Source organism: Neoarius graeffei, chromosome 14 (genome assembly GCF_027579695.1).
Source record: "Neoarius graeffei isolate fNeoGra1 chromosome 14, fNeoGra1.pri, whole genome shotgun sequence".
In the NCBI taxonomy this organism is placed as follows: domain Eukaryota; kingdom Metazoa; phylum Chordata; class Actinopteri; order Siluriformes; family Ariidae; genus Neoarius; species Neoarius graeffei.
The window spans coordinates 24,762,334-24,780,238 of record NC_083582.1 but is presented as its reverse complement, the minus strand read 5'-3'; the positions used below and the strand labels follow the sequence as shown (position 1 = coordinate 24,780,238).

Genomic DNA, 17,905 nt, shown 5'->3' with positions numbered 1-17,905 from the left:
ACTGAATTTGTTTTTTTTTAAAGATGTATGCTGTACAATCATTCTGCTACAGAAAAAGAACAGTTCAGAGAAATCATTGAAAGCCCAAATATTGCCATGACATTCATATCCAAGATGACATTCATGTTACTGTATGTAAACTTCTGACCACAACTCTCTCTCTGTGTGTGTGTGTGTGTGTGTGTGTGTGTGTGTGTGTGTGTGTGTGTGTGTGTGTGTGTGTGTGTGTGTGTATATATATATATATAATATCTCCATGGTGGTGTAGTGGTTAGCGCTGTCGCCTCACAGCAAGAAGGTCTGGGTTCAAGCCCCGTGGTGTGGGTTTCCTCCGGGTGCTCTGGTTTCCCCCACAGTCCAAATACATGCAGGTTAAGTTAACTGGTGACTCTAAATTGACCGTGAGTGTGAATGGTTGTCTGTGTCTATGTGTCAGCCCTGTGATAACCTGGTGACTTGTCCAGGGTGTACCCCGCCTTTTGCCCGTAGTCAGCTGGGATAGGCTCCAGCTTGCCTGTGACCCTGTAGAACAGGATAAAGTGGCTAGAGATAATGAGATATTGATCCAGGAGTGTGGTTTAGTGGCCATCTTTACCATAACAACAGTTAGCACGTTAGTCCAGTCAACATGTTCAGCTTTTTAATCATGCTGCTTGTGTTGTGTGTAACAAGTTTTAGTCGATTTCCATCTCAGCAAAACATCATTAAAATGTTGTGATTAAACAGACAGCAAGAGTTTGTGACTGCAGTGGAGTTGCTCAACAGTATATATTTGTCTGACATTCAGGAACAAGGAGGCTGTGGATGTTGAAAAGAACATGAAATTCACACATTATCCATCGGTAATGACATTGGTATTTTAATATTACTAACAGTTAAAGGTCATTGTTTTGGAATTTAGAATAATTGTTTGAGAAATTATCATGACCGGTGTGTTTTTATATAACTGTTTTATTGCACAAAGAGTGTGCACACACAAACACTGATTCCAATGAAAGTAATCAGACACAGATTTACATGGCTATTATGCTTCAGTTTAATGGGTTATTACAAGGATTACCACCTTGTTTGATTGGATAGGCAATTCATTTGGACTGGTCTCAATCAGTTTAGTCTGTTCCAAGTGAGCTATATGCACGAAAGAGGTTTTTTTTAAATTTCAATTTAAACTATCAGTCTGATTATTAATGGATCATTAGGCCACATGTATGTCATGTTTATCATACTGTCCAACTTGGGCTTTTCTCCAGTAGTATAGTATTCAGAGAGACCGGTATAAAAAATAACCAGTTCAAGAAGTGATTCATTTCTAATAAAACCACATATTCAGTTTATTTTTATTACAGCACATTAGGGCCAAAGAAATGGAAAGGTGTGTGTTTGGAGTTGAAATTAAATTAGTGTGGTTTCATATGTGCAGCTGGAATCAGACAATCCAGTCTGCTGTTGATGGCAAGTGGAGTCATAATGTCTGAATTCAGTAATAATGTTAGTGTCTTTAGCATACATATATAAAATAGGTATGAAAATATCACAAAATATCATATCATGATACCTGAAAACCACAAATACATTAAAGGTGACATATTATACCCCTTTTCCACAAGTTGACACTGTTCCGTGAGGTCTTAATAAAATGTCTGAGACATGCTTCGATCAAAATACCACAAGGATAAAGCATCACAGCTCCCTTCCCACCCTGTCTAAACAACCCCGTTCAAAACGGCCGATTTCAGTGCCTCTTCCTTTAAATGATAATGAATCACTGCTCACCCCACCCCCTCTTCCGCTGGCCAATCAGGTAGCACTTTCCTCATTTGCAAAGGCATTTCTCAATCCATGAGTGGAGATACTCAGATGAGGGGGCAGGATAATTCTAATGAGCTCCACTTGTGACACAGAAAGTGAAGCCAAGTTTTCTGAAATAGGCAGAATAAAAGAAACTGACTGGGTGTCTTATTTCAGAGTTTGTAGGTTGATAGGCTCCAGATACCTAAATGAATGTGCACAAGCACTGAAAAAGCAAGTTTTTCATTAAACTGTTCTCTTTAATATGACATACGATATGTATAACATGTATGTAGATTTGATAAACTGCGAGCTAGACAATAAATGTTGCAGTAAAATAACTTTTGAAAAACTCAGTTGTTGTGATGCTTTTATTTAAGTTCTAAAAATTAAATTTGTTGACTGTGAAAATGAGAAATTGCATTTTATAATTGTTGATTCAATTACAATTAAAGCTTCCATAAAATACAATTAACATCGAATGATCTGCTTTCAGTCAAAGTATACAATTGAAATAATACATCTCAGAGAAGTATATTGTGATACATATTTTTAATACATATTTTTAAGTGTATTTTGTGATATTGTCAGAGATGCAGGTTCAGATGCAAATGCAGGTATATCAGGCTTTATTAAACTTGGCAATTGGTAAAAAGACATAACCCATAGTCAAAGTCAAGGTGCAGGGAAGGGTCAGGCGATTAGCAAGCAATGTTAACTAGGACAGGCAAGAGCAAGATGAGAAAAGCACAATCACTGTACAAAAGGCTTGGTATCTTCCGGAATAACCACAGAACATTTACTTCACAAAGTGGATGTGTATGTAGCTGTGGTTGTAATTGCATCCATGTATCTGTAGTCAACAAGATAGTGAATGTGAACGTGACAAAGTCTGTGTTTGCTGGGAAACGTAGTCCTCTGCGGCCATGTTTGTAGTCCAAGCTGTAATATGGGAGATGGATTCTAACACAGGGGGCACGGTGGTGTAGTGGTTAGCACTGTCGTCTCACAGCAAAAAGGTTCTGGGTTCGAGCCCAGTGGCGAATGAGGGCCTTTCTGTGTGGAGTTTGCATGTTCTCCTCGTGTCTGTGTGGGTTTCCTCCGGGTGCTCCGGTTTCCCCCACAGTTCAAAGACATGCAGGTTAGATTAACTGGTGACTCTAAATTGACTGTAGGTGTGAATGTGAGTGTGAATGATTGTTTGTCTCTATGTGTTGACACTGCGATGATCTGGTGACTTGTCCAGGGTGTACCCCACCTCTCACCCATAGTCAGCTGGGATAGGCTCCAGCTTGCCCACGACCCTGCACAGGATAAGCGGCTACAGATAATGGATGGATGGAGTCTAACACAGATTCCAGCTTTGTCATGACAGATACACGGTATGAGAAATATTTAAGTTATTCCACAAAATCAAGTTGTACATGAGTTGATAGGCAGGCCTAGAAATTCATATATTTTTTCACCAGCCAGCCAGACTAGTTACCTTCCAAAGTAACTAGCCAAACAGAAAATAAACTAGCCAAAATTTGTTCATGTATGAATTTTACTTCTGTCAAAAATAACACAAAAGAGAGTAGTTACCATTGTTCATGACTAATGTGCATTTATTTCAAGACCCGAGTATTTTGATACTGTTGTTAAATACATAAATGAGAACAACACAGAGCACCATAATATAATATAATATCAACAAATAATAATATATTGGAAAACTTGGCAACTTGGTGTATGAGTATTGAAAACAAATATACTGACTATCATGACTATAGCACCCAAAATATGTCCAACATGCTTTCTGTATTTAACCATTTATGAGAGAGAAAGCATTAGGAGCTTCATATTGACTAGGAATCAACTTGAAAAAAAATTAATTGTTCCATAAAAATCGTATCGCAGCCAAGGCCTACCCTGCTCCCACGTTTGCTTATAAGTCCTTTGTCATTTCTCCTTCTCGTACGCTTTATTGGCGGCCTTTTTCTCCTCTTCAGACCGAGGTCGCTTTGTCCCCGTCTTTGGCGGTTTCTGTACACCTTTCAGAAAATTCCACATCGCAACGTAGCTTTGGCAGATGTAGATGTAAACAACAACAAAAACACGTTTTTAAATGGGCGATAATGTGGCCACATCTATTGAATTTGATAAGGTGATTACCGCGATATTCAACAAGATGCGTTATATGCATGCGCAGTAGTGAAAAAACCGACAGCCTGACTCGTACACGATATGATTCGGAATTCTTCGGTATTTTCCGTCATGCCGATAAACACATTGATGAACACAGACACGGCACACGCTTAATATGTGGTGGCTTTAATTGACGGTGTGTCTGAATCTTCACTTCATATATATTTTTTATTTTCAACTAGCCAGCCGGGCTGGATAGTGACAGGAATTACCCGCCAAATGACAAATTAAGTCGCCTCGGGTGACCGGACCACCGTGAATTTCGAGCCGTGATAGGCTATAAGCCATGTACGATGAGATTGAGTGGAATAACTGTTTTATTCTATCCACATTCATTGGATTTTGCGAAACAGAGCATTTTTATTTTTTGCAAATTCGATAAATAAAAACTTTATACAAAACATCTGACAAAATCATTTCCACTTAGAATGTAAACAAACTGGCAAACTGACAGTAGCAATTTGTGAAAAATACTATAATAATAATACTTACTGAAAAACAAACAAAAAATTTTTTATGTTCTTACCATCAAATACTTTTATTCCATATTTTGTTGCTTTTTTATTTTTTGGGGGTTTTGTTTTCAAGTAGAGTTTTTATTTCATCCTCGGTTGGTTCAGCAAAATGCTCTGCCATTTTGTTTTTCTCTACTCACGGTATATGAGCTGATAGCCTAGTAGTAGAGTAACCAATCAGAACACATGATTGCTCATATCCAGTGAACGTGGATAGAATATAAATAAATATCCTCTTTACACACCAAGTTGTTTCCAAAACACTGTATTGTGATCTCTTATTATTGGGCTAATAAACAACTGGCTTTTATCAGGCTGATTTCAGGGAGACAACTTTAAGAGATTCATGATAAGAGTCATTTAGAATTTGTAATATTGCTTGCATTTACATTTGTTCATTTGGCTTCGGATTTTGTCCAAATTAACTTTTGAGACAAGCAGCTGCCAGCTGGAGTGCTGCTACAGTAAAAACCGAGCCAGAAATACACACACAATTTCACACACCATAACACACACACACACACACACAAACATAGTGAGAGTCACACCTTATAAGTCAAAGAGTAGGAAGAAATTGAGTTATTTATTTATTTTTTAATTTTCTTATTTTATAACATCGCATTCCAAAGTGTTTTATACCACATCGATTTTCCAGAGATAAGATTTTTATTTATTTATTAATGAACAACATAATCAGTTTATAGGACATTAAAAGTTGTAGAACATCTACATATCACTTATGCTAAGGCAGCTGTAAACAGTCGTTCCATCACCAAGCTGTTATATTACACTAGCAGGTTGCCCGATGTTGCCCGGGCTCGGGGGTGGGTGAAGCTCGGACGTGCCAAGGTTAGTAAAGATCTGTCGAGAGTTTGTGTTGATAAATGTAACGTGAAAGGTATATTATTGAGGGAGGGGGTGGGTGGATGTTGTGCCCCCAGGGACCTCCCTGGGGCCCGTACATGAATTTTGTTTATATCTGCAAAATTCTGGGTCATCCCTGGGCCTACTTGCCAAATTTGGTGAAAATCTGTTGAGAAATGGCAGCATTAGCTCAAGACAAACAAACTTTGCCACTTATTATATACTGTAGAGTACATTAACATATACAGAGCAGCAGTTGGGGGGTTTGGTGCCTTGCTTAAGGGCACTTCAGCCATTTCTGCTGGTTCAGGGAACCAAACCAGTGACCTTTTAGTTCCGAAGCTGCTTCTCTAACCATTAAGCCATGGAGTCCAGTTTTTGCTTATCCATTTATTAGACTTAGATTATGTGGAACCATACCAACCACACTATGGTACAAATAATATTTAACGGTGTGTAACATGGGACATCATTCGCTTCAGCAAGGAGGAAAAGATAACACACCTACCGTACGTAGACACAGACAACACACATCCTCAAGAAGCTGTTTCAGTGCTGACATCAGACTGCTCTCAGAAAAGTTACTGTAGGTATTTGGCTGTCTTGTGTTGACACAAAGCTGATTAGATGCATATTGCACAAGTCTCCGTCATTACAGTTTGGTTGTTGCATAGTTGTACATACAGTACATGCGTGTTTTTTTTTCTCCACAAACTCCTTGAATAGAGGATTCATGATGCTTACTCTGGTCTCATGGGAGGAATTTTTCCACCAACCTGCCATGGGCCAAGAGGCCGTGAGCTAAAGCAAGCCTTTCATAACTCACCTAAGTACAAAAAAGGTTTTGTTGCCGAGTAATCCATGCACTCAGACAGTTCCTAGAGGTTTCCTGGGATTCCTCAATACGGATCACGCTCTAAACAAGAGATGATTATGTAACATACAGTGTTTACATCACAGCTGCTGTGTGGATCTTTATCTACTTGACTTAACTCTCTATTGAAAATCTGGAGCCAAGACAAATACCGAGTCAGAGATTGTTGGATGAATCTGTTGTAGGAAATATTAAGAGCTTTAATAATGACAAATGGAGGGCAGAGCTCCATGAAAGCTCCGTATGAGTATAATTTTTGCTGTCCTGTAAATACTGTAAATGCTTCATAATCTGCTTAGAAATTATCTACATGCCTGTTTGTGTTATGTCTGAAGCAGTGCTGTGATGTTAAACAGTTATGGAATATTTGTACAGTTAATGTTATGCAATACTGGCGTAAATGATGATGACATGAATATTACTTCCAGATTTTTCCAAGGAAGACCAAGACCTTCTCAGTGCTTTGCTATATAAAATGGTTTGGGAGTGAGGCCTACATTTGAGCAATTTGTGACAATTTGTGATTTCAACATAAGACTCAACAGCTTTAACTTATCATGGTCTGATGTGGTAATTATTAGTTGGTAACGGGAAAAGTTTAGCTACAGGTCCTGCATTCAAAGCTTTGTAAAAGCTATTAAGGATCACATACGGATTATGGTGTTGTTATGATGTATTTTGAAAGGATTGATACTCCCCCCCCCAGGTTGGTCATCTGTCAATTCCTACTCACCAGACAGCTCTCACCATCATGCAACAACTACCAAGTTCAGGCACATGTCTGCTTCCTCCAGGACATCTGAAGCCAACTATCGCATTTTTCTAACTCCTGCACATCTACAGTGGTGCTTAAAGTTTGTGAACCCTTTAGAATTTTCTATATTTCTGAATAAATATGACCTAAAACATCATCAGATTTTCACACAAGTCCTAAAAGTAGATAAAGAGAACCCAGTTAAACAAATGAGACAAAAATATTATACTTGGTCATTTATTTATTGAGGAAAATGATCCAATATTACATATCTGTGAGTAACAAAATATGTGAACCTCTAGGATTAGCAGTTAATTTGAAGGTGAAATTAGAGTCAGGTGTTTACAATCAATGGGATGACAATCAGGTGTGAGTGGGCACCCTGTTTTATTTAAAGAACAGGGATCTATCAAAGTCTGATCTTCACAACACGTTTGTGGAAGTGTATCATGGCACGAACAAAGAGATTTCTGAGGACCTCAGAAAAAGCGTTGTTTATTTATTTATTTGTTTATTTGACAGGGACAATGCACAACATACAATTGAGCCAGATTATAGCCACAAGGCTAATTTTCATCTGTAGTCCCTGGACAGGAATTGATGTTTAAAAAAAAAAAAAATACAACAAAACATGTTATGGGTGGGACTATGTGCAGATATAGGCCTACTGTATATTGCAGTAACAAGTACATAGTTAAAAAAACATTATATATATTAAAATAAACACAAAGACACAAGATTGATGACTAAAAATGTCCACAGTGCTGCCCTGCTTTTAGCCATTTCTTAAGACCTAATTTAAAAGTACTGAGTGTGGTGCTTTGCCTGATACTAACAGGAATGCTATTCCATAACCCTGATGTTTTTACTGAGAGTCTGATGCTCATCAGACTGGAAAAGGTTACAAAACCATCTCTAAAGAGTTTGGACTCCACCAATCCACAGTCAGACAGATTGTGTGCAAATGGAGGAAATTCAAGACCATTGTTACCCTCCCCAGGAGTAGTCGACCAACAAAGATCACTCCAAGAGCAAGGCGTGTAATAGTCGGCAAGGTCACAAAGGACACCAGGATAACTTCTAAGCAACTGAAGGCCTCTCTCACATTGGCTAATGTTAATGTTCATGAGTCCACCATCAGGAGAACACTGAACAACAATGGTGTGCATGGCAGGGCTGCAAGGAGAAAGCCACTGCTCTCCAAAAAGAACATTGCTGCTCGTCTGCAGTTTGCTAAAGATCATGTGGACAAGCCAGAAGGCTATTAGAAAAATGTTTTGTGGACGGATGAGACCAAAATAGAACTTTTTGGTTTAAATGAGAAGCGTTATGTTTGGAGAAAGGAAAACACTGCATTCCAGCCTAAGAACCTTATCCCATCTGTGAAATATGGTGGTGGTGGTAGTATCATGGTTTGGGCCTGTTTTGCTGCATCTGGGCCAGGACAACTTGCCATCATTGATGGAACAATGAATTCTGAATTATACCAGTGAATTCTAAAGGAAAATGTCAGGACATCTGTCCATGAACTGAATCTCAAGAGAAGGTGGGTCATGCAGCAAGACAACGACCCTAAACACACAAGTTGTTCTACCAAAGAATGGTTAAAGAAGAATCAAGTTAATGTTTTGGAATGGCCAAGTCAAAGTCCTGACCTTAATCCAATCGAAATGTTGTGGAAGGACCTGAAGCAAGCAGTTCATGTGAGGAAACCCACCAACATCCCAGAGTTGAAGCTGTTCTGTATGGAGGAATGAGCTAAAATTCCTTCAAGCTCGTGTGCAGGACTGATCAACAGTTACTGGAAACGTTTAGTTGCAGTTATTGCTGCACAAGGGGGTCACACCAGATACTGAAAGCAAAGGTTCACATACTTTTGTCACTCACATATATGTAATATTGGATCATTTTCCTCAATAAATAAATGACCAAGTATAATATTTTTGTCTCATTTGTTTAACTGGGTTCTCTTTATCTACTTTTAGGACTTGTGTGAATATCTGATGATGTTTTAGGTCATATTTATGCAGAAATATCCTCCTGGGAACCAAGAAAAAAATGTGCCTCTCAGTTTCTCTTTTGTTGTGATTTCCTTACTAGGAATTTCCCAGCAACCCTCCTAGTCACATGATATATCATTGGAAATCCCAGGATGTACTCTTTACAAGATATCAGGATTCAAGTGAATAGCTTGAAAGAGTAAGAGGGAGTGCATGTAAAACAAGTGTCAACTACAGACGACACAAGTCTATGGTTCTCAGGAGGATATAGAAAATTTTAAAGGGTTCACAAACTTTCAAGCACCACTGTACATGTACATCACAGAGCAGCTTAACACACTCAGACGAAAGCATAATAGCATGAGCTCACAAGTGCCCATGATGGATTGTTGTCATTGTGACTGACAGGGGAGAGAGAGTATGCCATCCCTCTCACTCAGAAAGCACAGGCAATTTTGCTTTCGTGGATTTTTAGACATAGTCAGCCGTGGCATCGTCGATTCAAACTCATGATCTCGTGAACACTTTTCTGTTGCGCCACAATATCAGTTTCCAGGATTTGTGTGACAGGGTATCTATTTATTTATTTATTGGTAGGTTATCTTAGGAACTATATTCAGTACTGTGCAACATCTTAGGCACGTGTAAAGAATTGCTGTAGACTAAAAATGGCTTATCAATAATGTAATGAAATGTTTCAACATAAAAAAATGCTAAAAACAGCAATAAGCCACAATAAATGAATCAAAGTCAATATTTGGTGTGAGATGACCCTTTGCTTTAAAAAAAATAGTAGTCTCACATACAGTGAGTGCAGTTTCATAAGGAAATGAGCTGTAGGTTTTACTGAGCATCTTGCAGAACCAGCCACAGTTCTTCTGGAGACTTTGACTGTCACACTTGCTTCTTAATTTTGCACCAAAACCCAGAAGCCTTCATTATGTTTTCTTTTCTCATCTGTAAAGTGGTCTCTTATGTAATATGCTGCTCAGATACAAACTTTTTTTTTTTCCTGTAACATTAAATTTTGTGCTGGAAATTGAACATTTGGACTCTAAAACCTTTATGTACTGACTCGATAATGTAGAAGTCATAAAATAGAAATCTATAACAAAGATCTCTCTCTCTCTCTTTCTCTCTCTCTCTCTCTCGATTATTTTTCTATTTATTTATATTACTGTAACACCAGTTAGTTGAGGGACAAAACACAAAGTATACAAAGACACAACTGTTATATCTGTAACTAAATATGTATGTATGGCTGGAACAACAAGATTCAATTTAGTCTGATATGTGCACATCAGGATTTGGATCCTAATATGTGGAGTAGATGCGCATAAAGTTGAGGTGTTGCTCTGGATGTTGATAATTAGGGCCCGAGCCCTATGGGCGAAGGCCCTATTGTTCTTGTAAGAGTTCACTATTATTAGGGCCCGAGCCCTATGGGCGAAGGCCCTATTGTTCTTGTAAGAGTTCACTATTATTATTCTTCCGTCTTCTTCTTCTTCTTTATTTTTCTCCGCTGTTGAGCCATTTTCGGGGCACTTGCCATTCGCGAAAACGCACGAAATTTGGCACCAGTTCCGAGAATTGCCACCGCTACTCAGAACCATAAGCCCAAACTTGGCCGGGGCTCAGGGCCTCTATAGCGCCCCCTAAGTCGTTGTGATTTTGGCCTCCCGCATTAAGGTGCCTGGGTGCCATGTAGTTCGTAGTAGCGGCATGCCATTTGGTACGCATATGTATCTCACTAAGCCGGACAAAAATGTAATGCCAATGCATTAGCCACGCCCAACAGGAAGTGAGGTTATTTCACTTTTGTGCGAAATGCATGGCCACGAAGACGGCGCAACTCCTCCTAGACCGTTCATAGGAATGTCACCAAAATTGATACACATCATCTACAGACATGGCTGACAAAAGTTACTAAATAGGTTTCACGTGGGATAAACCGTTCAGAAGTTATACGTCAATCAATTTTCGATGCAAAATTTTACATGCTTAAAAATTCATAACAAATCTTCTGATTGCTCAAAACTGCTCATACTTCACAGGCAAATCACTCATTGGGCTTCTGACATGTTACCCAATTTCTGTGATATTTCGCCACTGGGGGCGCTATTTTTGGGCAAAAATTCCAATCTTTCCTCAAATTTGGTCAAACTTCACGGCCACCCTCTTTCTACCTCCCATGTCATGTATACCACGTTTTGGAAATTTTTGTCCATGGGGGGCGCTGTTTTTGGCCGACGCAATTGCTCCAAAACGGGTTTTTGGTAAATAATTCCATAATGCTTTTCCTTCACACCACTACCTTGTGATAGTACGTTGCTGTTGTAGACACTTATTTTTCCAACTCATAATCGCTCATGTACAGCATAGCGCCACCTACTGACATGGGAAAAACCAAAAAATGTATTCTTCAAAAATCTATATCTCATCTTCTATTTACTCAATTGTCATCAAACTTCATACGCAAACTCTTCATAGCTCACCTGACGTCTACGCCAAATTTTGTGCACTTTCGCCCCTGGGGGTGCTGGTTATGGCAAAAATGATATTGCAGCTTCTGATTTGTCAAACTTGGCAAGCAAACTCTTTACAAGACCCTTTTTGGGGCGCTTGCCATGGTCGACATCGCACGAAATTTGGTTCCTTTTTCTTAGACTCCCACCGCTACTGAGAACCAGAAGCCCAGATCCAGGCGGGCCTCAGGGCCTCTATAGCGCCCCCTAACTCATTGTGATTTTGGCCTCCCGCATTAAGGTGCCTGGTTGCCATGTAGTTTGTAGTAGTGGCATGCCATTTGGTACGCATATGTATCTCACTAAGCCGGACAAAAATGTAATGCCAATGCACTAGCCACGCCCAACAGGAAGTGAGGTAGTTTCACTTTTGTGCGAAATGCATGGCCACGAAGACGGCGCAACTCCTCCTAGACCGTTCATAGGAATGTCACCAAAATTGATAAACATCATCTACAGACACGGGGGACAAAAGTTCCTAAATACGTTTCACGTAGAATAAACCGTTCAGAAGTTATACGTCAATCAATTTTCAATGCAAAATTTTACATGCTTAAAAATTCATAACATATCTTCAAATTGCACAAAACTGCTCATACTTCACACGCAAATCACTCATTTTGCATCTGACATGTTACCCAATTTCTGTGATATTTCGCCACTGGGGGCGCTATTTTTGGGCAAAATATCCAATCTTTCCTCAAATTTGGTCAAACTTCACGGCCACCCTCTTACTACCTCCCATGTCATGTACACCACATTTTGGGAATTTTCGTCCATGGGGGGCGCTGTTTTTGGCCAACGCAATTGCTCCGAAAGAGGTTTTTGGTAAATAATTCCATAATGCTTCTCCTTCACACCACTCCCTTGTGATAGTACGTTGCTGTTGTAGACACTTATTTTTCCAACTCATAATCGCTCATGTGCAGCATAGCGCCACCTACTGACATGGGAGAAACCAAAGAATTTATTCTTCAAAAATCAATATCTCATCTTCTATTTTCTCAATCTTGATCAAACTTGATACGCACACTCTTAACAGGTCACCTGACATATGTGCCAAATTTTGTGAACTTTTGCCACTGGGAGCGCTGTGTTCAGGCAACAATTTATATCTCGGCTTCTGATTGGTCAAACTTGATCAAACTTTACAATACAACTCTTCATAGGTCCCTTGACATGTATACCAAATTTGGTGAACTTTCACCACTGGGGGCGCTCATTGCGCTGTAGCAGTTGCAGGAGAGGTGTTTACAATCATGAGGCACCAGGACTATGTTGTTTTGGTTGCCTTAAACACACATGACTTGTGGGGAATGGGTAGGCAGTCGGGAGCAAGTGTTGTAGCGTTACATACAGACTAATAGATGTCTAACAGAAGACAATCCTATGTAGCTATAGCTTGGTGACTGATGAGGTAAATACATTAATTTGGTTGGGAAGCCATGGCATAAAATGTTCTGTCCATTACAACATCTCAGCGCACCGTGTACTCTGTGTCCAATTCTGTGCTTTGTCACCACTGTGGGAGTAATGTCTCTTGCCAAAGAAGCTGTGGAAGGTATTTCGCGGGGACGCATGCCCCCGCCCCCCTTGGCCGCTGGCGCGAGGGCCCGTCGAGGCCGCTTGCGGCTTTAATTATTCTTCCGTCTTCTTCTTCTTCCGTCTTCTTCTTCTTCTTTATTTTTCTCCGCTGTTGGGCCATTTTCGGGGCGCTTGCCATGGGCGAAAACGCACGAAATTTGGCACCAGTTCCGAGAATTGCCACCGCTACTCAGAACCAGCAGCCCAAACTTGGCCGGGGCTCAGGGCCTCCATAGCGCCCCCTAAGTCGTTGTGATTTTGGCCTCCCGCATTAAGGTGCCTGGTTGCCATATAGTTTGTAGTAGTGGCATGCAATTTGGTACGCATATGTATCTCACTAAGCCGGACAAAAATGTAATGCCAATGCATTAGCCACGCCCAACAGGAAGTGAGGTAATTTCACTTTTGTGCGAAATGCATGGCCACGAAGACGGCGCAACTCCTCCTAGACCGTTCATAGGAATGTCACCAAAATTGATACACATCATCTACAGACATGGCTGACAAAAGTTACTAAATACGTTTCATGTAGGATTAACCGTTCAGAAGTTATGCGTCAATCAATTTTCGATGCAAAATTTTACATGCTTAAAAATTCATAACAAATCTTCTGATGGCTCAAAACTGCTCATACTTCACACGCAAATCACTCATTGGGCTTCTGACATGTTACCCAATTTCTGTGATGTTTCGCCACTGGGGGCGCTATTTTTGGGCAAAAATTCCAATCTTTCCTCAATTTTGGTCAAACTTCACGGCCACCCTCTTACTACCTCCCATGTCATGTATACCACGTTTTGGAAATTTTCGTCCATGGGGGGCGCTGTTTTTGTCCGACGCAATTGCTCCAAAACGGGTTTTTGGTAAATAATTCCATAATGCTTTTCCTTCACACCACTACCTTGTGATAGTACATTGCTGTTGTAGACACTTATTTTTCCAACTCATAATCGCTCATGTACAGCATAGCGCCACCTACTGACATGGGAAAAACCAAAAAATTTATTCTTCAAAAATCTATATCTCATCTTCTATTTACTCAATTGTCATCAAACTTCATACGCAAACTCTTCATAGCTCACCTGACGTCACCGCCAAATTTTGTGCACTTTCGCCCCTGGGGGTGCTGGTTATGGCAAAAATGATATTGCAGCTTCTGATTTGTCAAACTTGCCAAGCAAACTCTTTACAAGACCCTTATTGGGGCGCTTGCCATGGTCGACAACACACGAAATTTGGCTCCTTTTTCTTAGACTGCCACCGCTACTGAGAACCAGAAGCCCAGATCCAGGCGGGCCTCAGGGCCTCTATAGCGCCCCCTTACTCGTTGTGATTTTGGCCACCCGCATTAAGGTGCCTGGTTGCCATGTAGTTTGTAGTAGTGGCATTCCATTTGGTACGCATATGTACCTCACTAAGCCGGACAAAAATGTAATGCCAATGCATTAGCCACGCCCAACAGGAAGTGAGGTAATTTCACTTTTGTGCGAAATGCATGGCCACGAGGACGGCGCAACTCCTCCTAGACCGTTCATAGGAATGTCACCAAAATTGATCCACATCATCTACAGACATGGCTGACAAAAGTTACTAAATAGGTTTCACGTAGCATAAACCGTTCAGAAGTTATACGTCAATCAATTTTCAATGCAGAATTTTACATGCTTAAAAATTCATAACAAATCTTCTAATTGCTCAAAACTGCTCATACTTCACACGCAGATCACTCATTGGGCATCTGACATGTTACCCACTTTCTGTGATATTTCGCCACTGGGGGCGCTATTTTTGGGCAAAAATTCCAGTCTTTCCTCAAATTTGGTCAAACTTCACGGCCACCCTCTTCCTACCTCCCATGTCATGTATACCACATTTTGGGAATTTTCGTCCATGGGGGGCGCTGTTTTTGGCCGACGCAATTGCTCCAAAACGGGTTTTTGGTAAATTATTCCATAATGCTTTTCCTTCACAACACTACCTTGTGATAGTGCGTTGCTGTTGTAGACACTTACTTTTCCAACTCATAATCGCTCATGTACAGCATAGCGCCACCTACTGACATGGGAAAAACCACAACATTTTTTCTTCAAAAATCAATATCTCATCTTCTATTTACTCAATCTTGATCAAACTTGATACGCACACTCTTAACAGGTCACCTGACATATCTCCCAAATTTTGTGAACTTTTGCCACTGGGGGCGCTGTTTTCAGGCAGCATTTTATATCTCGGCTTCTGATTGGTCAAACTTGATCAAACTTGACACAACAACTCTTCATAGGTCCCTTGACATGTATACCAAATTTGGTGAACTTTCACCACTGGGGGCGCTCATTGCGCTGTATCAGTTGCAGGTGAAGTGTTTACAATCATGAGGCACCAGGAGTATGTTGTTTTGGTTGCCTTAAACACACATGACTTGTGGGGGATGGGTAGGCAGTCGGGAGCAACTGTTGTAGCATTACATACAGACTAATAGATGTCTAACAGAAGACAATCCTATGTAGCTTTAGCTTGGTGACTGATGAGGTACATACATTAATTTGGTTGGGAAGCCATGGCATAAAATTTTCTGTCCATGACAACATCTCAGCGCACTGTGTACTCTGTGTCCGATTCTGTGCTTTGTCGCCATTGTGGGAGTAATGTCTCTTGCCGAAGAAGCTGTGGAAGGTATTTCACGGGGACGCATGCCCCCGCCCCCCTTGGCCGCTGGCGCGAGGGCCCGTCGAGGCCGCTTGCGGCTTTAATTTTTTTATTATTATTTATTTGTTCAGCCCTACAAATGTTTTTATTTTATTGCATAAATGTACTCATAGTTCATTCATTCAAGGATCACAGTGGATTTCAAGTCTATCCCAGGAAAACTGGGTGTGAGGCAGGAATACATCATGAGTGGATACCTCAGGGTGAACATTGGGAGAACATGTGAAACCTCAGAATCAGTAACCTGAGCTCCAGATCGAACCATGGAAGCCATAATACTACACCGCTATACTGCCTTCTCATAATTTCTTTGTTAATATCCTCCTCAGACACGGAAACTGACGAAAATGGAGCGCCAGCGGTTCAGTGAAGAGGTGGAGATGTTGAAGAATCTCCAGCATCCAAACATTGTTCGCTTTTATGACTCCTGGAAATCCACAGTGAAAGGACATAAGTGCGTCTTGCTAGTCACAGAACTTATGACCTCTGGCACCCTCAAAACGTGAGTGATTTGAAAGATCAGAGAGTTAATAATGAGAGCTGAGAGATTTTCTTCTTGTGAAGTCACAAATTTTGTTTCATTTCCTTTCATTCTACAGGTACCTGAAACGCTTTAAGGAAATGAAGCCAAAGCTTCTCCAGCGCTGGAGCCGTCAGATACTAAAAGGGCTCCACTTCCTGCACACTCGAGCTCCTCCTATCATCCACAGAGACCTGAAATGTGACAACATCTTTATTACGGGACCCACAGGGAGTGTGAAAATTGGCGATCTTGGACTTGCTACACTCAAAAGAGCATCATTTGCTAAGAGCGTAATCGGTAAGCTGTTACAATTTGACCATATTGACGATACTGCTCAAAAATTTTTTTTTTTTGGACGTGTAGCAAAATATGTGGCAATAATGAACTTAAGCAAAAAACAATATATATGGCTTAAATCTCTATACTCATGAGGAAATTGATGAATTGTTTGATAAATTAACTTCTCATGTTGAAAAACTCACATTTTTCATACGAAATGCATCGCGGAGTGATGTTTAAATAATATTGGCTGGTGTTGTGTAGTATATCAGATACAAGAAGGTACAAGTGGCATATTTCCCAGTAAAACACTCATGTCCATTCAGCTAGCATGATATTGAACTAGTCAAAGATGAGTTCAATATCATGCTAGCTGAATGAAATATATCTGATATACCACGAAAAAAAGCCAGCCAATATTATTATTATTATTTTTTTATTATTATTATGCACATTCCTTTTGGGTGTTCAATATGTCTTTCTCTTTCAAAATTCTCTCAAAATCTTCTGTATTTAACAAAGCCATGTTTGTTTATAAATTGTCACAGTCGCTCGCTAGCACGGAAGTTTTACATCTCCAACATGTGATGTCATGTTGTCTTGACAACCATGCAGTATCGTAAACCATATTCAACGCTCATTCTCCATTGGGTAGAGTGATGTAATACACGTAGGATAAGTGATATGCTAACAATATTGCATGACTAACAATATCGGGCGGCATGGTGATGTAGTGGTTAGCATTGTCATCTCACAGCAAGAAGGGTCTGGGTTCAAGCCCAGTGGGCGACGAGGGTCTTTCTGTGTGGAGTTTGCATGTTCTCCCCGTGTCTGTGTGGGTTTCCTCTGGGTGCTCTGGTTTCCCTCACAGTCCAGAGATGTGCGGTTAGGCTAACATGGGGTGGCCTTAGGTTGAGGTGCCCTTGAGCGAGGCATCTAAACCCTAACTGCTCCCTGGGCACTGTTAGCATGGCTGCACACTGCTCTGGGTATGTGTGTGTGCTCATTGCTCATGTTTGTGTTCAGATGGGTTAAATGCAGAGAGGGATTTCACAAGTGTATGTGTGATAAATTAAGCTCTTCTTCTTCTTCTTCTTCTTCTTCTTCTATCAAACCAAATGAATGAAACCCATTAGAAGGGAATAGAATACATGTTTTTATTCCATGGAAAAAGTGTCCTGTATGTATAATATTTCCCGATATTTCACTCCGATGACGTCACTCCCAGCGTTTTCCCGCTGACTGGGCGTACGCTGTCAAAATGGCTAACGATTCAAAATTAAAATTCTTTTGATTAACTTGCATT

At 40.4% G+C, this 17,905-nt stretch overlaps 1 protein-coding gene across 3 annotated transcripts in view; it reads left to right on the top strand.

The window, feature by feature from the left end:
- Window positions 1-17,905, top strand: part of wnk4a (WNK lysine deficient protein kinase 4a) — a 123,555-nt gene that overhangs the window by 42,319 nt on the left and 63,331 nt on the right. For all 3 annotated transcript variants that reach the window (XM_060939455.1, XM_060939454.1, XM_060939456.1), the window contains 2 exons: window positions 16,127-16,299; window positions 16,397-16,617. In XM_060939455.1, the coding sequence (XP_060795438.1) occupies window positions 16,127-16,299; window positions 16,397-16,617 (394 nt within the window). The remainder of the gene's footprint in view (window positions 1-16,126; window positions 16,300-16,396; window positions 16,618-17,905) is intronic.